Source organism: Mauremys mutica, chromosome 3 (assembly GCF_020497125.1).
Source record: "Mauremys mutica isolate MM-2020 ecotype Southern chromosome 3, ASM2049712v1, whole genome shotgun sequence".
In the NCBI taxonomy this organism is placed as follows: domain Eukaryota; kingdom Metazoa; phylum Chordata; order Testudines; family Geoemydidae; genus Mauremys; species Mauremys mutica.
In genome coordinates, this window is record NC_059074.1 from 5,040,625 (window position 1) to 5,063,712 (window position 23,088).

The window sequence follows — 23,088 nt, forward strand, 5'->3', positions numbered from 1 at the left end:
TGCCCGTTACAGCAGAGGCGAGGTGCGGGGTGGGGTGGGGTGCGGGGGGCAGACAGACGTGGGAAGGAGAGCGTTCCCATCAGGCACTGCCACGGGCAGCTATGGGAGAGGCAAGAGGGGTCTTTCCTGAGAAGGGGCGCGGCCGGGAGGGTCGGGCCAGGCCCCTCGGCGTCGTTAGGCAGAAGGGAGCTGCCAGCGCATAGCGACGGGAGCGGCGGCCGAGCCCGGAGGTGGGACCCGGCGCCCGGGGACCGGCGGGGCGGGGGTGAATGGGGGACGCTCCGGGATCCCCGGGGGGGGGCGCGGGCAGTGAGAGCAGCGTGGGGGCCGGGGCCGGGGCGGGGGTGGCGGCGCTGGGTGGGGGGCAGGGCTCGCTGAAGGAGGCGGTGGGCCTGGCTGCAAGAGCCGGGGCCGGGGGAGCGGCTGGCTGGTTGCAGGAGGGGAGGGCGGCTGTAGAGCTGGGTTCCCGGGCTGGGGGGGCTCTGGGGGCAGAGGTGGGGCGGTGCTTAGGGCCTCTGCTCCTGCGCTGGAGCTGATCCCCAGGACGGTTGCAGGGAGCTGAGCTCAGGGGCCAGCGGTCCCAGCTCGTCCTGCCTGGCCCGGGCATCTGCACCTATTGGATTCCCTGGAGGAGGGGGCAGCACAAGGGGTTGTTTGTGACTGATCAGGGACGGGATGAATTGCCAGGGTGAACAAGCCAACGGCAGGATTGGGCGGGGGGGGGGCATTTTAAAATGGGTCTGCCCAGAACACCTTGCAACACACTGTACTGCCCTGAGCCTACAAGCGGCATGATGGTTATTTACTTGTATTGCAATCGCGCCTAAAGCTCCAGTATTAGGCACAGTACAAACCCGCCACAAAAAGACAGTCCCTCCCCCTCACATACAGCCCCCTTTGGCTGTGTGTGAATTGGGTAGCTTGCCCATCCTGAAACCTCTGAACAAACTAATTGTTGTCTTTCATCTCCTCCGCTGATTTAGATTTCAAAATGACTTCCATGTTGAGCCGTGCTATCAGAAGCTTCCCTGCTACTTCCACATGGGCTGTCAGATTCTGTAAGTGTTCTTATTGTTAAAAAATTAAGTCGATGCTATATAAAAAGACATTGTCATTTAGCTGTTTTTAAAAAATGGGTTAAAAGTAGGTTCAGATGTGCAACTGCACCCAAGTCTCCTTGCCACCGTGTTTTTTTTTCCAACCACTTTTCCTATTTTTCAAGTGTTTTTCTCCCTTGTTGCTGTGAAAAAAACCACAAACTGGTTATACACAATATACATGACATTTTCCTGTAAATGTGCAGTTACCACAGATTACTTGTCTACATTTTTCCTACTATTGTAGCACATTTTAAAGTATTATAGGTAATTTTTTTTGTCAGTAATTGTTCTGCCTCTGTTTTTTGTGTTTCAGCTGCAAGATCCTTCAGCTGCTCCCCTCTGTCACATGCTGCAGGTAAAGGGAATACACTAAAAACCTCACTGCTGAAAGACTAAATTGGCAAGGTGCCTCCACATCCCTGCACATATCCTAGACCAGGGGTCCCTAATGAGGTGCCTGCAAGTGCCATGGCGCCCGCTAGGACGTCTAAGTGCGCCCACGTGCTGGCCGGCGGACGAACATCTGCCGCAATGCTGCCGATTTTCGGCGGTATTTTGGTGGTGAGGCCTCTGGATGACACAGCTTGTTGGCGGCATTTCGGCGGCAATGCCTATTGACGTTGCCGCTTGTTGGCGGGATTTCGGCGGATGCTCGTCCGCCGCCACGGTCGTATGTGGCTCGTCAGACGAAAAAGATTGGGGACCACTGTCCAAGACAGATACAGAAACACAGTGTAATCTTCCTTTTTGGGGAGGGGGGGTACATTTCTAAAAGTATGAACAAAGAAAATATGTTACCAAAATATTTTTTCAGTACATCAAAGCTGGTCTGTGAAAAGTACAAGTCTGCTAAATATCTGATTTTTCTCTTCTACCTAAGCATATTTGATAAAGCAAGTGTGCTCATCTTACACTGCCTTATTAAAGAGAATCCAATCTTTATGCAATGAGGTTGCTTTGTAAAGAATTGTTCCCTAGCTTTCCTTTTTTTAATAACAAAATTCCAACCCTTCAGACTGTAGGACTTCCTTATTTTCAGGCTGGATATAAATTCCTTTTCCGTCAGTCCCTTTCTTATGAGGACAAACAAAACTAATGTCTCTGATTTGTGTACTTATTCCTTTCATTCTATGGCTATAAGATAATGGCTCCTGATTCCTAACGTATAGCAAATGTCAAAGTTTAAAATAGTCTTAAAACCTAGCACCTTGCATCTCACACGTTTCTAATGTGTCAGAGATGAGCCCCAATTTTTGTTGAGAAGATATGGAGTGCAAATCCTACCATTAGCTGAAGACTATCAGAGCTGGTAGCAGGCAGCTAAAAAATGGCATGACACACCTTGATATCTGATACATCCTAATGTTCAGTAGAGTTTATATATCCTGCTATGTCAAGATAGTCCATAGCCTATTGATATGGAATGTGGAAAATGTGAAAAAAGGTGAAGTGGGGAGAACTCAATGTGCACAATTCAAGGGAGACAGTCAGTTAATATTTGGCTCATTTTATAAAACCTGAGACCAATGGAAATATATTGGGACTTTAAAACAAAGCTTTCGCTGGAGTTTTTGCACCTCAGACGTTGCAGCATTGGGAGCCTAACAGTGAAACTGACTTTTAATTCAGAAAGTGAGAAACAAATCCTCCCTTAGGGTTGGGAACAGACCAAGCTTGTCTGGCTCTGGTACGTAGGATGGCCTTTGTGTAGGCAGCCCTATGGGCCCTAAGGATCCCACTAGGTTGTTAGTAACAGCTGCAGAAAAGCTATAGAAGAGACTCACCACAGCCCAGAAGGACCTGAACCAGAGCTCAGACCATAATAGATGAGGTAGGGTCCTAACTTGGAGGATCCATACAAAACGGGGATAAACTGGAATGGTCTAGGCTTGATAGTTGTCCGTAGGCCCTCCCGCCTACCAAGAGACGGTCCCTGGCCAGAAAAGGCTTGTGGTATTGGGTATAAGGTTCACCTGGTGGCGCAGAGTAAGTAAGGGGCTTTGGCTTTAATGTGGGTATATGCAGTTAGATACTAAAAATGGCTGCTAGGGTTTTTAAATGCTGCTTCATTTAGCTGTTGATTAAGTGTCTGTGGTTCCCTGAATCATTTTGGGCCTAGCAACTCTGATTTGGGAAATAGCTCATGCTTGCCCTTAGCTTTACTCAAACAACCCACTTATAATAATACAAGTATTAGGCAGAATCATCATATGCGCACTTTCCCTTGCTTAAGCTCTCATGCTTAGCTGGATTGAAGTAGCTTTTACATCCCATGGCCCTTCTCAGTCTTCTAAACGCAGCCACTTCATATTGTTGTCTTAACAAATCAGGAGGCTGTTAAGCCCTGATTGCACTAGAAATTTCACCCAATGAGTCTTTTTATTAATTGTATTTTTCTAGGACCAAGTCCAGAATGCCTCCTGACAGTGATTAGTCAGATGTTACTGTATTGCAATATATTACTCTAAGGATGGGAGGTAAATTTGGTGTTCAAGTAGGGTCTTTTTCATTTCTAATGACTGTGATCCAGCATTACAAAGACACCTGTTGCCACAGTATCCTAGCGCTAACTGGGAATGGGAGTTAGGAATTGGATGTCTTGTTCCCAGCTCTGTTGTTGGCTCACTGCAAAGTCTTAGCTGAATCACTTTGCAGATGAGGAAACTGGGATACAGAAAGTACAGTGACTTGCCCAAGATCAGGCTGCATGCCATGGGGGAGACAAGAATTCAATCCAGGCTTCCTAGGTACTTGATGTGGGTCTTAACCACCGAAGCATGTTTATCCAAACTTTCTAGTAGTATTTATTTGTTAAATAAAATCTTGCTGCAGACTTGCTCAGATTCTAGCCAATAGCTGTTTAAATATTTTCTTCAAACAGTCCAGCCCAAGAGTAAGAAAACCTTAGCCAAAAATGGTGTGAAGAATATTGTTGTGGTCGATGGGGTCCGCATTCCATTTTTACAGTCTGGCACCTCGTAAGTATGAAAAGAAAATGCACCTCTTTGCTTCGGTTAATCCTACAGACAGATTCAGGTAGAATCAGAATGGAAAACATTGGGCTTGGTATAGTTGTACTTCTCTGACTGCTTTCACTTCGTTCAGTGCCTGATGTTTGCTTGCTCAGTGTTCTGACATTTGTAGCTACTCTTACTCAGAACAGGAAAGAGTAATGAATGTAATACCTGCAAGGCGTTTAACAACTTGTGTTTCTGATCTTTACCAAGTTGATAAACTTGGAGGTTTGTTTTGGTCCCTTCCTTCTTGTATTGTGTTTTTAATCTTGGCAAGATTACTGGTTGCTCTTATACAGGTTAAACTATATATGAGCCCTGCTACATATTACAAGCTTGGAATGCCCAGCCCCTTCAAAGTTATTTGATTTTCCCCAAGAGTTAGAATACATATCTTGCATCTCCAGTGTTCCTTGACAGGGATTAGCACCACCTAAAAGATTGCAGTCACCTAAAGCTGTAGCTGCAACCATGTGGTACCTTATGCTCAGCAGAGGTGAGCTAGTGGTTCCTCTCTTCTTTGTTATAACTATTAGGAAACTGGCATAGTCAGTGTGACAGTCTGGCTTGGGAAAGGAGAGAATACATTCTGATGAGAACTGAGGATGAATTACTAAATAATACAAACAAAATCCTGTGTATATTGGGATGTGCAAGGGCTGGGTTGGGATGTTTGGTTCTCTAGGCTTGACTTATGTCCACTGGTCACAGTAAGTAACGTGCAGCTCAGCGGATCTGTCTTCACATGCCATTCATGTGACTGCACGTATGATTGAAAACTGTTTCCAAGACCCAGGCATAGTCCAGTAGCTGCAGCAGGAGTGAAAAACATTTAAAATAAATCAGATGATTTTGTTAGAAACCTGTTATTTAATGCCATTAACTTCATAGCTTAATCAGGACCATTACTAACCCTTCCCTATGGTAAACAGGGGATAGAGTTTTGACTTTTGCTGTTGCTATATCTTGTTTCAGGATTTTCCTTAGTACAGCAGTTGTACGTTGATTTTTCACGTAGAGACACATTTGTCTCCCCAAAACAAGGCTGTGAAATGGCCATTTTTAAGTGAAGAGGCTCCGTGATTGCTCATCTGATGCCATACTGTGTCTGTTCTATTAATGTATGCTCTGACTGGTATGCTAAAATAACTTCAGGGTTTATTTTGTAAATCTGTCTTTTTTTTTTTTTAACTTCCAGATATGCAGATCTGATGCCGCACGACTTGGCCAGAGCTTCGCTGCAGTGAGTAAACAAGAATTGAGTGGAAGAGGAGCTCAGAAAACTAGCTGGCCACTGAGGTTTTGTGCTGGGAGGTTGATCTAGTGCTGATGATAATGCTGGGAGCCAGGGTTCATAGGCTGTATTCCCCACTTTGTCACTCAGCTATGTGACCAAGGACAAGTCATTGCATCTCTCTACCTCAGGTTACCTACGTGCAAAAGGGTGATACTACTGAATGTTTGTAAAGCACATTGAGAGCCTCAGAAGGAAGGCACTGTCTAAGTGCATGCTAGGGGGATATTGTGTCATCCTCCTGGCCAGCTCTGCTTCAAATGATCTACTATTGAATGTGCTTGGTGCTGTATAATACGAAAAATAAATGATGAGCAAATTGGAGCAGTGACTGATACCCAGGGAAAGCTACTTTAGTACTGTCTTTTTCCTCTCTCATTTCATCCCTCTTCTCTCCGATGCCTTCTCCAGCCTGCAGTTTGACAGTGTTTGTGGGTCCTGTGGGAAAGTAGGGTCACTAGGAGGGATTTCAATGAGGAAAGATGGGGTCCTGGCACCTGGGAGGTCGTTCCATACTTACCTCTAGGGGCAGTGTGGAAGAAGGTGTGAAGGCAGGAGTTTGGGGCGTGGGGGGAGGAGTTTGTCAAGGCTGGCATTGTTGATGGGCAGTGGGGCCATGACTCTGACAGAGCTGAGGTCTGAGATGAAGGCTGGGTTGGAGTCATGCCAAGCCTTGGCTGTGAGGTTGATGCAGTAGCCAAGGGGGAGCCAGAGGAGGGATTCAGAGGGGAGTCAGTCTGATTGAGTGGGGGTGTGCAAACAGTGCACTTTATAGTCCCGGACTGCATGCTGGTGTTCAGTGGTGTGCACTGGCCGCTTGGATAGCTGCCATGGGGACCCCTACCTGCATCATGCTTACTCTTACCTTTTACTTGATGGTTTGAGGAAGTCAGAATTCAAATTTGTGTTTGTTTTAGTTTTATATATTTCCCTGCAATGGGGCGCAGAGGTGTATAGGCTTGTTTGTACGGATATCCCGGGGCATTTGTATACGGTATTTCATATGGAAATATGAAAAAATTGCTGCTTGTCTTTGGTGTATCCCTGTGGAAGCAGTAGGTTTTCAAACACTGAGGGAGGGGTAGGCTGGCGTGACATCTCTGACTCCCTCTTCTCTCCCCTAGTTTTGACTTGAGGCTGCCCCAAGCTGGGGAAGAGAGGCAGTAACCATTTGTGCGTTGGGAGGGGAGGGGGGTTATTGAAGAAGAGGTGGCGTTTCCCTTTTTTATTGTAAGAGTCCATTTCTGCAGGATGATCACAGCTCTTTCTGGGGGCAGCTATACATGCAACCTCCTCTCTGAATTAGGGCAGCACGCTCGCTGGTGTCCCTGGTTTGCAGGCTAGCTTTTGAAATTGAGTTCCTGGGGACCTTGGCAAAGTTACCACTTTTTATTTGCTGGTGCAGATTTTCTTGTCTGACTTCTTCTCTCAGAGGGTTGCTGAACCGGACCAACGTCCCGAAGGAAGTTGTCGATTACATTGTTTATGGCACAGTTATCCAGGAGGTGAAAACGAGCAATGTTGCTAGAGAGGTGGGTTAAATGAAGCAGGTATTCTGTAAAGCTGGTTTAAACAGCTAACCTGAGGGAACTAAACCCTATGAAAGAATCAGTTCATCACTGCTCCTTGTGGGTTGGGAAAATAAGCCATTCACCTTGTGTTGTGCACCAGGTAATTAAATGGCACTCCCATTCTGTTACAATCATAAATCTACCCTGTCAGTTCTAATACTGTGCACTGTGAAATCCCTCCTGGGGGATGACCAGGAAAGCAGGACCCTGGTAAGAGATGATTAATGATTTTGCTTGAACTGTTCACTTGGGATCAAGCTCTGGGTGCCAGAAATATTTGATAACACGACAATATTTTTTGAAAAATAAAGCTGTGCGATCCCAGATGCAGCATTTGAGGGCTCTGGAGAGTGCCAGCTGTGCTGCCTTTCCTGGTGGCAGATGTAAAGAGAGAAGTGACTATACATAATGCAGGGGAAAGAGTGTAGAAATCTGTTGCAGTAACTGCTCACTTAACGCTGTAGTTCTGTTCCTGAAAAATGCGACTTTAAGTGAAATGATGTTAAGCGAATCCAATTTCCCCATAAGAATGAATGTAAATGGGGGTGGGGTGGTTGGTTCCAGGGATTTTTGTCCTGCAGCACAGTACTATAGTTGGGAGGTGCCCTTGCCTTACTCCCCCCCCACCCCCCAGGCACAGCCCCCTGGCACTGGAGACAACGAGGTGGGCAAGGAGGCTGAAGGTGCTGTAGGCTGGGACATGCACATTGTGCAGCAGCCGCTTCCCCTACTCTGCAAGCACCGGGGCGGAGGGCTCAATACTCGGCCCGCCCGCTCCACCCCTTCCCCCAAACCTCCACCCTTAACCCGCCTCTTCTTCCCCCCTTCCTCCCCCTTTACTCCACACACTGTGTCCCCCTCCCTCCCCTTCCTCCTGCCCACAGCAATCAGCTGGTTTGTGGGGGGAGGGGGGGAACTGCCGCGCCAAGTTCTTGCTCCTCCCCCCTCCCTCCTGAATGCCCCAAGCCAGCTGATTGCTGCAGGCAGGAGGCAGCGGGAGGAGGGGGAAGGCGCTGATCCGCGGGGTCTGCTGGCGGGCGAGCGGCGCTATGGGGGGCGTAGGGGAGCTGATGAGAGGCTGCCAGCTGTGGACAAAGCAGGCAGCCAAACGACGTTCTAGCGAAGCATTGCACAACTTTAAATGGAGCATGTTCTGTAATTGAGCGGGGACATAAGATTGAAACAGCGTTAAGCGAGAGGACGTTTGGGGGCGAGGGATAGCTCAGTGGTTTGAGCACTGGCCTGCTAAACCCAGGGTTGTGAGCTCAATCCTTGAGGGGGCCATTTGGGGATTTAGTTGGGGATTGGTCCTGCTTTGAGCAGGGGGTTGGACTAGATACCTCCTGAGGTCCCTTCCAACCCTGCTAGTCTATGATTCTAGGTGGGGAGTTACTGTACTGTAAAGCCATCTCCATAACATTAGACATGATTCTGCTCTAATTGATCTAGTTTCTGAAACCTCAGCGGGTGCTCTGCGCAGCAGCCGGCGCCATCCCACCTACAACTTGTTACATCACTTCTCCTAACTGCGCTTGTTATTACCAGTACTTCTCAGATTCAATCAGCAGTTTATTTTTGTATGTGCAAGTGTTTTCTTTGACCTCCTGTCAGTCAGCTGAGACTGTGGTTTAATTTTAACTTCCAGCGAAGGTTTGAACTTTACACTAGTTGGCCACGTGTCAGCTAAGGTGTGTCGTCTTACGGCAACACGTATTCCAGAATAGTTATTCTCTTGTGCCAGAGGCCTCCACTCCCTGCTCTGGTAGCGCTTGTCATTCCCATTGTACATCCCTGCCTTCAGGAAAGCTTGGTCTGCCACAAACATTTAATGTTCAATTATATGCAAATTGCAGCTTGTCTTCTACTGCAGTGTATTCAAGTTCTCAAACAAAATTACTTTCATTTTCTTGCATCTATAAATAATAGATGGCAGGGTGCAGCAAAAGTAATGACGTTTTCAGAAATACAGTGCTGCGTTGCATAAGAGGAATTTGTTCATTTAGGGTCTGCCCATGGTTGCCCGTGTAGTTTGATAAAGAGGCTTTGAGAGGCAGGCACCAGACCGGCTCTCTGCTTACAATAGAAGGAAGAGTCCTCACAGTGACTGCGTGCAGGATGCCTTACCTCAGCTGTGTAGGTGGGAACTTGACACGTTTGTAGCTTAAATTCTGCAAAGATGTCTGGCATTTAATGTTTCAAAAAGCAAGTACTGCAAGGTAGAGCTGGTGGGGGATTTTAATCATTATCTTGTGTTTGTCCATAGGCTGCCTTGGGAGCTGGCTTCTCTGACAAAACTCCAGCCCACACGGTCACTATGGCTTGCATCTCTTCAAACCAAGCTATGACCACAGGTATGTTGGCTGAAAGAACAGGTAGTAGATTAGAAGATGGCATTAGCAGCCTCTCTTCTCTTCCTCTGTCCTACCTGCACATCTTAATGAACGTGGTTAAGTGTCTGGAGGAGGCTTGAGCCTTACGCTTACGAGAATAGCGTAGCTGAAGTCGACGTATCTTAGACTGACTTAGAATCACCTTACTTCGCATCCTCGCGGCGCGGGATCAATGGCCGCCGCTCCCCGTCGACTTTGCTTCCGCCTCTCGCCGAGCTGGAATTTAGCAGTCAACGGGAGAGCGATTGCTACCCGCCGATATGGCAAGTAGTGTAGACATACTCTTAGATTGGGGAGGGGTGTTATTGAACCACTGGTTCAGTAAAATTTAGCAGAGATTTTTCAAGTATATGTTCCAGGCCTTCAGGAGCTCTTGATTATCAGCTTAATTCAGGAGCAGTCTCCACTCAGATTCAAAATTGTCCAGAAAAACTGAAGGGTACAGACTTGAACTTGACAAAGTTGTAGCCTTTTATGCTAATATCGCCTTCCGTATAGCCCAAACTGAGCAAAAATTGAAGATCCAGGTTTCTACCCCAAATTGTTTGAGGGATATTGCTGCCTCAGTTCCTTGCATGAAAATAGTGGGAAGTAGAAGCAAAATTACAAAAATCAGGAGAGTTCCATTTAGAATATTGTTAATTTTGTCAAAATCAGAAAAAAAAGTTTTTAATTTATTGAAATGAAACATTTCAGTAGACCTGAAACAAAGGTTTCTGGAGTTTCATTTTGTGAAAAATTTAAAACTTTTGGTGCTTTTGTTCCATATCAGGACAACTTTTTTTTATCTCAATTTTTCACCTGATCAGAAATCTCTTTGCTGACCAACTGTGCAAAAAAGCAAACTATTCTCCTTGATTAGAGATGTTTCTGTTGGTTGCATCTGCTCCTGAGAAATCCTTGATTAGTTGTTGCTTCTCATCAGTAAGTGGAAGTATTTCAGTTTCTTTTAAAGATGTCCACCCACACTTCTGATGATCTTCTCCATCGCTTCCTGTAGGTGTTGGTCTGATTGCATCTGGCCAGTGTGATGTGGTGGTAGCTGGTGGTGTGGAGTTAATGTCGGATGTTCCCATTCGTCACAGCAGGAAGATGAGGAAAACTCTGCTCTCCCTTAATAGGGCCAAGACCTTGGGCCAGAGGCTGGCACTGTTTGCTAAAATCCGTCCCGATTACTTTGCCCCAGAGGTAAATCTCCTCCTTTCCACCTCTCAGTAGGCGTCTAGGGTTCCCAAGGCTGTCCTCCTTTGTAGTTTGCCATTTGATAGCCGCTTGTAAAATAACACATGCTTTAGGGGAAAGGAATGTAATTATTCCCCTGTGGAGAGGTCAGCATGGTGACGGTTAACTGGGGGTGCAGACTGTGGTGGTTCTGCATCATTCCGCCTGCCTAGGTTTAGGCCGAGATTTCAGTGAATTTGCAGAGCTCCTAAAACTCTTTGAGGGACTACGTATGGCTTTTGCCTACATGGTTCCCTGACAGTCAGGCATGCACTTAGTGAGCTTCACCTATTTAAACGTCAAAATACCTCGTTTCCCAACTCATTGAACTCCTAGCATAGCGGCTTTACTGAAGACATTAAAATGTGTAAAGGGGAAACTTGCCCTGCCAGCCTAAATACCGTGCAATTCGTCTTGACCTTCTGAAACTCTTAGAACCATGAGTCTGAGGGACACAATGAATCGCTCTTCAAGCTAGTAGTGACGCATCGAGTGTGTTTTCAACACATCGAATACAGAAGAAAGCATTCCCCTCCCACTATTAATGGGATTGTGCATCTGATTGACAACTCTTAAATACACAATCCATTTATTCTCCAGGGGCCCGATCCTGTGGGAGACTGAATGCTTTCATAATAAGAGATGAGAAAGAGCAGCCTGCCCATGTAGATAGGGGGCTCCCCATTTCATGATGTAAAGGGAGCCCCTCCACTTGCTCTCATGGCCGGAGGAAAGGGGACTTGAAAAGTGATGGAAATGGGTAGGAAAGGGGTTTTATTCACAGTGAATGATTTGAGGCCCCCTGGAGTTCTCTCCTCACCAGAGAGGCTATTTTTGCCCACATACTATTAATAGAGAATCTGTTATTGTCAGCTAATGGTACAAGTGCAGAGATACTCAAAGTGCAGTTGAGAGATAAGAGACCCAGATTTGAATGCTGCAGATTCCCAGAACTGGAAATTAGCTAAACCCTTTCGTTTTCAATTTAAACCAATTTTTACTGAAAAATTCTTGGATTTTACAAAGTATTATTCAGGTTTTTTCTGATTTTTCACCCTACTTTTGTATCATTCAAATATATAAAAAGTAACTTGTTTTATTAGGAAAATACAATACGTTGCATGAGATGTATGTATTACTATAATACATTAGTCTGTGTGTGTATGCAAAGCTGCCTGTTGAAGTAAGGCATTAGTCTAGAAGATACACAATAAACAGGCACGCAAGCTCTGAAGTGCATGCGCATCTGAATCTCACACCCACCATGTAAGCATTTCAAGCTGTTAGCAGATAACAGTTTAAAGATTTGACACACTAAAATGGGAAGATGACAAAAATTGGTATCAGAATATGTTTCCGAACACAAGGAAGTATTAAAAAGTTTTAAAAAACCAAAAACAGGAGAAAAGGATGAAGTTGAGTAAATGTGCTGTGAATGGTGTGACTCAGTTGTTAAACATAAATATTTACAGGCTAATAGTTCTAAGTCTACAACAAGAAACTGTTTGTTCAAATGAAAAATGTTATTTGGGGATTAGCGGTGTATTTTCTTAAACTCCGAGGTGGCATCTTTTGAGTTCTGTTTTAGTTCTGCAGCAAACCACATTGAACAGAATTCAAAGCATCAAGCCAATGAATACTTTCTTCCCCTGTCTTTCGGTCCACCAAAACAAGCCCTGATATTTACCCAGAAAAATTATGAATTGTTTTTTGCACTGATTTCCCCCCCCCCTCCCCCCGTTTGTGGTGTTGTGGTAATAAACTATGATAAATTCCTGGGAAAAATTAAAATAAAAACTGAAAATGAAGGGCTCAAAAAATAGCACATGCAGCAGCGTGGGAGTCTTGGCTCACGTGTGTGGATAAAGTTGTCATCCGTTCTCTCAGGATAACTAAATAAATGAGGGGTGACTTGAATTTGGCCCACTTGTGTAGCATACTACTTCCTATGGAGGTGTGGGCCACGGAGGCTGCAGGCCCCAGCATGCATTGCTCCAAGCAGCCTGGCCTCACTTCGTTTTGGGGCCTGTTGTTTCTTTGGTCTGCAGCTCCATATTAAATACAAGGGCAGCTGCTACCTGCCTCATTGTATGCAACCCGGGAGCAGTCCTCAAGCCCCTAGCAAGTGGCCAGCATGGCCCTTACTCGTCAAAGTTTGGGCATTCCTGTGTTATCTGTGGTTCAGAAGTGGGAATTCCTTTAGATTATTTGCTCTCAGTGGATCTTAGTAAGATAATGTGCATTATTTGTATAAAGGTAATTGCTCTTTTTATAAACGGAGGACTTCAAGGATTTACATGTATGAAAAGTACCCAAATATTAAGTTACAATGGTGTAGTATAGTTTGCTGTTCATAACCACCGTTGGAGCAGATGGTATTTACATCTGCTTACCTTGTGCTTCCTTTTCCTCTAGCTCCCAGCTGTAGCAGAGTTTTCCACCAGTGAGACCATGGGACACTCAGCAGACCGGTTGGCTGCTGCCTTTGCTATCTCTCGTGTGGAACAAGACGAGTATGCCCTGCGTTCCCACACTTTGGCCAGAAAAGCCCAGGATGAGGGGCTGCTCACTGACGTGATACCCTTCAAAGTGCCAGGTAAAAGCCATGTGTTCTAATGCCAACCCAAAATAGCGCCGTTCCCTTTCCAAGGGAAAGTGGCCAGGGCACAGGTCATGAAGTTTTGTATCTCTCGACATGCTTTCACTCCTCAGCAGTGTCCAATCTATTTAAAACCTTCCGTTTACAACCTGTCCCTGCACAAGAAAGTAGTGATCTAAGAGCATGTGTCCCTTCTGAGTCTGTGATCTAAATCTTGAAGCACCCTACTCCATATCCCTGCTTATTTGGTGATTATTGCCTTCGTACGGGGCAGATCAGGAGCTCACAGGTGAGGAATTCTCCTGTTCTTTGTATCAAAGAGTTAACAAGCAACAACTTACACCACAGGGAAACGTGTGTTTGCAAGGAATAACAAGTCCAGTTTAAAAACCAGCCTAGTAAAAGTGCCAGTGTGATGAAGCATATGCCAGTTGTGCTCCTTAGAAAGCTTATTTTGGAAAATCATCAATTTGAAAGAAGCAGAATTTTTTCAATACTCAAGACTGTTCCCTTAATGCTAAACTATTTTGGAAAGAATTCAAATAAAATGAATGACACCACCATTCTTTCCTTACACTCCTTTTCCCCTGGAAAACAGGTCTGTCTCTCTCTCTCTCTCTCTCGTTCTTTTCTGTAAAGTGGAGTCCGATGCCCACTTCCTTTTGAGGTTAATGCTCTGTTTTAACAGGCAAAGATACTGTTATCAAAGATAATGGAGTCCGTCCATCCTCCATGGAGCAGATGGGTAAACTGAAAGCTGCTTTTGTCAAACCTTATGGGACGGTCACAGCTGCCAACTCCTCCTTCCTGGTAACGTACACCACCATCCGTTTGTGTAGCAATATGTGAGACTGAGCTATTCTTCTGCCTATTGCAGCTACCTACACTGTATTTCTGTGACGTTAACACTACTCCGACTTCGTTGGCTTTTCCAAAATGTCGTCCACTTTAAGTTGCAAAATGACACTTGCATTTTCTCTTAAACAGATTTAAATTTAGCAACCCCCCCCAAAATAAAAGCAGAAGGTTCATTATAAACACTTGAGGCTGCTTTACCTGTTGGCTTCATTATAATTGCCCTCAGAAGAGGACAGAGGAGGGTTTCCCAAGGAACAAATGGGAGTTACACATCCAATTCCTTGTGACTTTGAATGAAGTTGGGTGCCTAACTCTCCTTGACGCCTTTGACAGTCTCCCCCAGAATGCACAAGGTATGTGTCTTGTCCCCATGTGCAGCACAAAGGAGATGAGCTAGTGTTTAGCTCCTGTTCACGTTTTGCAATAACAGCTCCTTTGTGCTATAAAGTAACGCTGGTTTCACAAGCAGCAACAGCGTTTTCTGCCTGGAGTTCCTGGGAACTTGCTGAGGTGTAATAGTACTTTAGAATTGACTCCATTGCAAAATATTGGCATAGAACAGACATTGCATACAGCAGAGCTGTAGGTTAACTTGGAAATACATTCTCCTTTTGAGGCAGCATAAAATCGATGCATCAAGGACACTGTGCTGTAAAATATTAGGATTTAGTTTTGCATACATGAAACAATGCTCTGAAACTCAGATTATGCAAGCACTGTAGCTGCCAACATGAAGAGAAGGGAGTTACCTTACAAGTGGAGAACCAGTGTTAACAAGGCCAATTCAGTCCGGGTGGATGTAGTTCACTCCCAGTAATTGATGAGGAGATGTCAATACCAAGAGAGGGAAAATTGCTTTTTTAGTGAGCCAGCCACTCCTAGAGCAAGATGGGTACCCAGAAGTCACCTACTACAGGACAGGCCCAACAAGGAAAAGTCACCTACTACAGGACAGGCCCAACAAGGAAAATAACTGATCACCTATAGCCCCCAGCTAAAACCCCACCAGCGCATCATCAACCATCTGCAACCTAGCCTGGAAAATGATCTCTCACTCTCAGGCCTTGGGAGACAGCCCCCCCACCTGAAGCAAATACTCACCAGCAACTACACACCGCACCACAAAAACACTAACCCAGGAACCAGTCCCTGTAACAAACCCCCGTTGCCTACTCTGTCCCCATATCTACTCTAGTGACACCGTCAGAGGACCCAGCCACATGAGCCACACCATCAGGGGCTCATTCACCTGCACATCTGCTAATGTGATATACGCCATCATGTGCCAGCAGTGCCCCTCTGCCAGGTACATTGGCAAAAACCGGTCAGTCTCTACGTAAAAGAATAAATGGACACAAATCCAACATCAGGAATGGTAACATACAAAACCCAGGAGGAGAACACTTCAATCTCCTTGGTCATTCTATAACAGATTTAAAAGTGGCCACCCTTCAACAAAAACACTTCAAAAACAGACTGCAAAGAGAAACTGCAGAGCTGCAATTCATTTGCAAACTTAACACCATTATTCTGGGCTTGAATAGGGACTGGGAGTGGCTGGCTCACTACAAGAGCAATTTTCCCTTTCTTGGTATTGACACCTCCTCCTCAATTGTTGGGAGTGGACCACATCCACCCGGACTGAATTGGCCTTGTCAGCACTGGCTCTCCACTTGTAAGGTAACTCCCTTCTCTTCATGTGCCAGGATATTTATGCCTGTATCTGTAATTTTCACTCCATGCATCTGAAGAAGTGGGTTTTTTACCCGCAAAAGCTTATGCCCAAATCTATTAATCTTTAAGGTGTTACTGGACTCCTCATTTTTGTGGCTACAGACTAACACGGCTACCCCCTGATACATTGCTATCACAGCAGTCGTACTGCTTTGGCCAGCCCACTCATACGCCATCTTACCATCTGCCTCAGCCAGTGCTGCATTGTTCCCTATGGTGTATTTTACCTAGTTCTTTATCCCAAGTGATGAGGCTTCTGCCAGTTTTCTTGGGAGCTTGTCTGTTCCACAGCCTAATGGATTACAAGCAGACGGGTGTGACTTATAATGTAACTTTCTGGTGGATGGTTACAGAAGTTCATAGAGCAGCATTTGTGTTTACGCTCTTGTGAATTTTGTTTCTTTGTACTACGATTGTGTGCTACAGCGATGGGGGCCCTGTACAAACACTTAGAGACTTACCGCCTCTGCATGGTGTGAGCGCTCTGTGAGTAGTTGCCTGACTGAGTTTGTCTGGCTGTTTCAGACGGATGGTGCTTCGGCCGTTCTGATGATGTCTGAGGAGAAGGCTCTGGCGATGGGCTACAAACCAAAGGCCTACCTAAGGTAGAAGGAACCGTTCCATCTGGCTTTGGAAAGCTGCTCTTGTGTTTGTTTTCTGTTCTGGTACTGATGGTGCTTCTCTTGTGCAGGGATTTTGTGTATGTGTCCCAGGATCCAAAGGACCAGCTCCTGCTGGGGTAAGGGATGGCTTCTGGCCAGCATGGTCACACACTTAGCACTGCTGGAATGATCAGTTACCAGCACTAAATGCTTCACTTGCTATAGAATGGCTGAGTGTTTAGTTAGGCACGTCACAGCCAGCCAGAGCTCTGGGCCCTGCCTCAAAGGCCTGAGAAAATCTGAGTACAGGACATGATGCAACAAATGGAGGTGACTAAGACTAGGGAAGAGCTGAGGCAGGGGTTGCAGCAACACAGTTACATGGGGACTCAGGCATGTGCATGGCATTCTGTTGCCTCAGGTTATTGGTACATGTGGCAGTATTAAGCTGCCTTAGCCATCCAAGTAACAAGTCATAAGACTTTGCACTGGAATGAATTGCACAGGGAGGTTGTGGAATCTCCATCACAGGAGATTAAGAGCAGGTTGGACAAACACCTGTCAGGGAGTGCAGGGGTCTGGACTAGATGACCTCTCAAGGTCCCTTCCAGTGCTACAATTCTAGGATTCATTAGTGTTAATGTTGACATACATCTCAAGGGATGGAGAATTTGAATGGGATTAAAATCCAGCTAATTGGGTTTGAGGTCTGGGCTTCCCAGACTTGGACACAAAGCCAAAAGAGGTCAATTAACTTTAGAAATGGGGTGAAATGCTTGTCTTCACCTGCCTAAAGCATCTCCGTATGGGGCGGTGGTGACTATTGGATTGTACATCAGTTTGAGTGGGAGAGGCTGAAAGATCCATGAGTGCTTACTTGTTTGGCATCTTAAACGCTGCTGCTCCATTTTGCGAGTGAGGAGGCTTAATAGGGATCGTAGTGAAGGAAGGGGGAGGAGTCCATGGAACCACGTGCATCAATGTCACTTTTGCTTTTCTGACCCTTTAGGCCAACGTACGGGACTCCCAAAGTGCTGGAGAGGGCTGGTCTAACGCTGGCTGATATTGATGTGTTCGAATTTCATGAAGCTTTTGCTGTAAGTATCTGCACGGGAACATGCATGGAGGGGGTGACGCACCAGTGTGTCTTGGGTTGCAGATCTGGGTTCTCCTCCTTAAGATCTATAGCAAGGAGATTTCATTTGGTTTTATATCAGGAGTGGAAAGAGCTATGTTCTTATTCAGTTTCCTTCATCGGATGTAGGGTTTTATATATGCACACTATGATTTTGTACATGAACAGTTAGTCTGTGCTGAGGTGCTCTGTGCAGACAGTTTATTCAGTTAATCAGAGGCAACATTTTTCTCTAAGGTGTCATCTGACTGGGACAAGGCTCGTGCAAATAATGTTCCTTTGAGCCCTTTGTGTACAACCAGCTGTGTTCATCCTTCTTGATCACTGACTCGTTTGAGGAAACTAAGATACCCCTAACTTGGTAGTACTCCACCATATACAGTAAAAGCTTTTCTATCCGGCATGTTGAGATAGTTGGGATTGGGGGGTGCTGGTAAGTGAAAAATGCTACTTAACTGAGAGGGAAGGCGTTTGGGTGTAGGAAGGGGGCTCGGGGCAGGGGTTTCAGGGCGCTGGATCCAGCGGCGGGGAGGGCGCTCACCTTGGGCAGCTTCCCGCAAGCAGCAACCTGTCCCTGCCGCTTCTAGTCAGAGGCACGGCAGGCGGCTCTGCGCGCTGCCCCTGCCCCGAATGCTGGCTCCACAGTTCCCTTTTTCTGGGAACCGTGGCCAATAGGAGCTGCAGGGGCGGTGCCTGTGGGCGGAGGCAGTGCGCAGAGCCGCCAGCTGAGCCTCTACCTAGGAGCAGGGACATGTTGTCGCTTCCAGAGAGCCATGTGGAGCCAGGCAGGCGCCAACCAGCCTATAAACTGGACTTTCTCTGAAGATTAGAAATGCCAGTTTATAGAGCTTTCCGGTTGGTACAGGGCCGGATAACACAGCTTTTACTGTCTCTCATTCTGAGTCTGCTGTAGTCCTGGAGTCTTTCCCCCTCCCTTCTAGGGGCAGATTTTGGCTAACCTGAAAGCTATGGATTCGGATTGGTTTGCACAAAACTACATGGGCAGAAAGTCTAAGGTAAGGACGTAATGAGGAAGTGGGTTTTAAGGTCAGTGTTGCTTTTGTCATTTTAATTCCTTGTTGTAAAAACGTATCCGATCTGCATAGCAATTCTAAGGCCCGTATTGTGTTTCTACAAGGGAGAAATACTCCGTTTCCTGAACATCAATCGTTTGGTTCAGTTCTTCCTAGTTCGAGGAGCTGTAGCTACTCTGACGTGACCTCTGGCACTTCAGCCCCAAGAGAAGCAAAGACCTAGAACTGTGCGGCTGATGTTTCTCAGTAAAAATGAGATCAAGCCACTGGCCTCTAGCAGCTAACTGTCTGTAGCTGGCATCCTGTCACCGTAAAGCCTCATACGTTTGCTTACACTGCAGTGAAACCCAAATGTGAACTCTGGTGAGCACGCCAGCAGCAGAGACTAGCGGGCCTCGTAGGTCTCTTCAGTCCCTGAGCGCCACGTTGGTCAGGTGACCGTCTGCGGCGGGAAGGCCTCAGAGGGAGCGGGTCAGGCTCCTTGGCGGCAGAGGTTGGCAAACCTGTTCCTTTGGTTTGTTCTTGCAGGTTGGAGCCCCGCCTCTGGAGAAGTTCAATAAGTGGGGGGGCTCCCTGTCTCTGGGGCACCCTTTTGGTGCCACTGGCTGCCGTTTAGTGATGACTGCGGCTCACAGGCTGAAGAAGGAAGGAGGGCAGTACGGTGTGGTTGCTGCCTGTGCTGCAGGAGGCCAGGTAATGCTGCATGGCCTTGCTAGTGTTGTCCCTCTGCTGAGAAGGGCAGGAATTCCTCTCTTCCTCTCGGCACCAAGAAGTCCCGTCCTGTGTACGTTGCACATCGGTGCAGCTTTCAAGTTTGTTACCATCAGGTGGCCTTAATGCTATCCAGGCAGCTGGGCTAAGGAGCCAGCCAGTCTTGCTTTTGCAGCATTTCAGTGCTGTCCAAGAGTGACCGTTGTTTGGTGGCCAGTGCTGCATGTCACCGTTGATATAGTACGAAAGGGAGGAATGATTCTTTGCTCCACTGTGGTTTTGGTGGGGGTGGTTTTCACTGTCTCATGAACCCTGAGGATCCTACTGAAGTCTGGCTTGTTAGATTCCATCTCCCTGTGTAAGGAACAAGAACCTCTGTGTGAAAAAGGCAGATAGCACATGCTCTCCAGTGGCACTTGGAAAGCTCCAGAGAAGTATTGCACCTATTGCTGTTAGGCAGTTGGGCAGTAGATTGGGTTACTCAGGGACTTGAGAGGTCACATCCAGGCCAGTCCTATCCTCACTAAACCAATCGAAAGAGGGCTAGCTGAGACTCTGTGGAAACTGCATAATCTTTCTAATTTGGGTGAGAAGGATAGTCCTGAGTAGCCCTTGGCCTGCTTTCTAATCCCCTCCCCTGAAAGGGATGCATTGCCTCCGGTAGTGCGTCGGGAATGGCACCATTTAATCCAGCCCATGTCTGTAGCATGCTGCCACTGAGTAAACTCCTGCTATTAATCTCTTCCCGTTCCTACAATATGACTGACGTCCTTTGGAAATGAAGTTCTTCTGCTGACTGGTACGTGTATTACAGACAGCGCCTTTCAGGCTAGAGTAACTGTGCTTTCCTTCTCCATTTCAGGGCCACGCAATGATTGTGGAACTTTACCCCCAGTAAGAGGACAAGGAACTGCTGAATGGATCTGGCCGTGTTCTGTGCCAGGCAATGCCATTTCAATGCACTAATAACATATCTGTGATCCTTGGAAAGGATTCCTGGTGGCCTTTGTAAATATCTTCTCGTTACCCTGTCAGTGATCTGGGCCAAATTAACCCTCTGTTGAATGCACCACCAAACAGTTAGCGTGGCTCTTAGGCCTGTCGGGGTCCTGCACTTAACCAAAACTTACCGGTAACTCTTTCTAAACAGGGTTTTTCTTATGGAAGAAATGAGTAATGCAGTCTGGGAATGTGACGAGTTGTTTTAAACAGAGAATTGCCAAGTATTTAGTGTCCATCTACAGGCTCCGCCTCTTAGGCGCAACTGTCCAGTTAGGGATGTGGCTTATCAAAGAGCAGACGCAAAGGGAGTTGAATGAGGTGGTGCGTATAAAGGATGGCGCAGAGTCCAAACAGCATTGGGCAGTAACTGTAACTGCTTTAGATACATGTCAGCCTTAATAAACCAGAGAAGAATTTGAAGACTGGGCAGGTTTTTTTTCTTTTTTCTTCCCTTGAGTATTTACACTTACACTGATGGTTTCAAGTGCTACGTACTCTGAGGCTTGTCTGCTTGGAGACATCACCAGGCTGTTCTGGGCTCTTGAAAATAGGAGTAAGGGGCGCCACAGAATTTGCCCCAGAATGCACACTGTGCTGCAGAATTGTGTTCCAGAATCTAACGCTAAGAAATAAATATTTCTATATGAAACTGTCCCTACCCATCTTCCAAACCCTCCAGGACAACTTAGTTCCATGTTTTAATACAAAAGTCTGCAGTCCATTGAACCATGAAGAAAAAAATAGGAGCAGTGTAAGAATTTTAATTCAGTATCAAATTGTTTCTCAGGTACATTGTCTGCTGTCAGCCATGCAGATCAGCTGTGCTCTCTAAGCCAGGATTATGGGAGGATTCATCACAGGTCAGCCTATTTCTGTTGGTAAGAGAGACAGGCTTTCAGCCCCACAGAGCTCTTCTTCAGGCAACAGTCTGTTCCACTCTGCATTTAGCTGTGACGCTGGGAGTACCTTTCCCACACCTGTGGGGCTCAAAATCTTCTCGCTCTCAGCAATGGAAGTCGGTCCAATAAAAGATCTTACCTCCCCCACCTTGTCTCTCTAATATCCTGGGACTGACATGGCTACAACTACATGGGATGTGTCACATCGGCCTGTAACTTTGGGCTTGTGTTTTATGCTTAAAATTCTCAGATCATTTAACAGAACAGAGCTTGTGCCATTTGTACCTGTGAGGAAACAGACTTCTCTAAAACCGTTTTGACTAAACAATGACATTTCCCCTAGTTTCCTTGTATAAAAGAAGCGTGTGCTGCAGCTTGTCTGTTTTGAATACATAACGCATGGGATAACCGAGGATAAACTGAGGTTATGGGCAGAGTTCACCAGTAGTTATTAAAATACTAGTCACAAAGTCACCTTAGTTTTGGTCCAGCTGTCCTCGTAAGCCATGGATAAAGCTGTTGCTCCCCCTCCCAAGCATGGGGAAGGCTGCATAAGAGGGTGACCAAGACTGGGTATAAAGGAGCAATGTTAAGGTGCTGGGGAGCCCAGGCCTGTTCCCTACGACTGCTTGTCCGAAATGTAGCCTGAGTGGCCATTACATTTTATGGTTAAATTAACTCCTCAATACGGTCACGTTCTGTCACCCAGGAAAGGGAAGGGCTGGGCTGGTAACTGGCTGCTACGCTAATTGCTGGTAAATTATTAACCAAACTGTCCCTTCCATTGTGAGGGGAGGGTGACAGATGCAGCGCACGTCCCTAGCTCGTCTGCCCAAGTTAGACAGCTACGCAGCGTCTTAGGAGAGAGGACCTCAACACCTGTCAACTCCAGTGGGAGCGGAGCTTGGCTGACAACTGGGCCATGGACTCAGCTCCTGGACTTAGACACAGGATTAAACAAGCAGAACTGCCACTTCCAGAACGTGCAATTTCAGCTCTAGCATAAACCCCCCGTTAGCTGCTTTCTCTAGCAGGAGGGAGTGTAGGCCCCGAGCGTAATGAAAACATCACCCGTCGTTTGAACTCTGACACTGACTCTGCTTAGGAGATACGAGGACGTGCTACAGAAGCGCTCACGCCTTGGGGTCCTTCTAGACGAATGAATTTAGGGAGCTCCAGAAGCGGTTCACCAGTGACATCACTAACCACAAGGGGAGGGTCAGTCCCAGGAACCAGCTGTGATTAAAATAGGAACCTCGGCAAGCTGTAACCGCTGGGAGGCTACGTCTTCATTTGTGGTTTTAGGCCAGGGATTTCTCCTCTTCCCTGCTAAAAAGCTGGTGTTAAAACCTACTAGTTGTCATTAGTCACGTTAACCCTGGCTGTAAACTGGTGCAACTTCATCAAAGACCAGGGAAGCGTGCTCCAGCTTTCGCCATAGAGCTGGCAATTGCTGCGCTGGAGAGGCAGCATTGTGCAGGACACAGGGCTTGGGAGATCAGGTTGTTTTCACGGCTCTGCCACTGAATTGCTGGGTGACCTTTGGCAAGTCACTCTCTTACTGCTACACTTTCTCTGTCCATCAAAGCAGGTGCATGTTACTTGTCCACTGCTCAATGCTGTACCTGAACAGCACCGAGTACTTTTGACTATCTGCTGTCACAGTGGCTACCCTTGCTAAACGGTTGTCGATTAGACGAGTTACAGTAATACTTAGTGGGCCCCCACTGTGCCAGTCACTGTGCAAACACAGGCAGAGTGTGGTCCTGCTCCCAAAGGGGGTATGAACTAAATAGACAAGACAATTGCACAGCAGGTCGGTCACAGAACCAGGATTAGAAATGAGGTCTGCTGGCTAGTGCCCCTTATCCACTGGCCCAGGCTGCGGCTGACCTCAGCTCCCTGAGCACCTCGAGCTGTTGTA

The 23,088-nt window shown here is 46.7% G+C and overlaps 1 protein-coding gene across 1 annotated transcript; it reads left to right on the forward strand.

Annotated features, from left to right (window-relative positions):
- Positions 1 to 154: 154 nt before the first annotated feature.
- On the forward strand, positions 155 to 20,685 carry HADHB (hydroxyacyl-CoA dehydrogenase trifunctional multienzyme complex subunit beta). Its single transcript, XM_045011081.1, has 16 exons — positions 155 to 230; positions 984 to 1,058; positions 1,414 to 1,455; positions 3,982 to 4,078; positions 5,313 to 5,357; positions 6,841 to 6,940; positions 9,243 to 9,330; positions 10,370 to 10,557; positions 13,006 to 13,186; positions 13,878 to 13,999; positions 16,307 to 16,386; positions 16,473 to 16,520; positions 17,393 to 17,480; positions 18,460 to 18,534; positions 19,081 to 19,245; positions 20,126 to 20,685. The coding sequence occupies exons 2-16, from the start codon at positions 992 to 994 to the stop codon at positions 20,159 to 20,161; spliced, it is 1,422 nt and encodes a 473-aa protein (XP_044867016.1). The 5' UTR covers positions 155 to 230; positions 984 to 991; the 3' UTR covers positions 20,162 to 20,685.
- The last annotated feature ends 2,403 nt before the right edge of the window (positions 20,686 to 23,088 follow it).

Bases quoted from the DNA above. Each gene is read 5' to 3' on its own strand.
- HADHB (XM_045011081.1), top strand. From the start codon at position 992: ATGACTTCCATGTTGAGCCGTGCTATCAGAAGCTTCCCTGCTACTTCC. The intron at 1,456-3,981 runs GTAAAGGGAATA...TTCTTCAAACAG, and splicing joins CCCTCTGTCACATGCTGCAG to TCCAGCCCAAGAGTAAGAAA. The intron at 6,941-9,242 runs GTGGGTTAAATG...GTTTGTCCATAG, and splicing joins CGAGCAATGTTGCTAGAGAG to GCTGCCTTGGGAGCTGGCTT.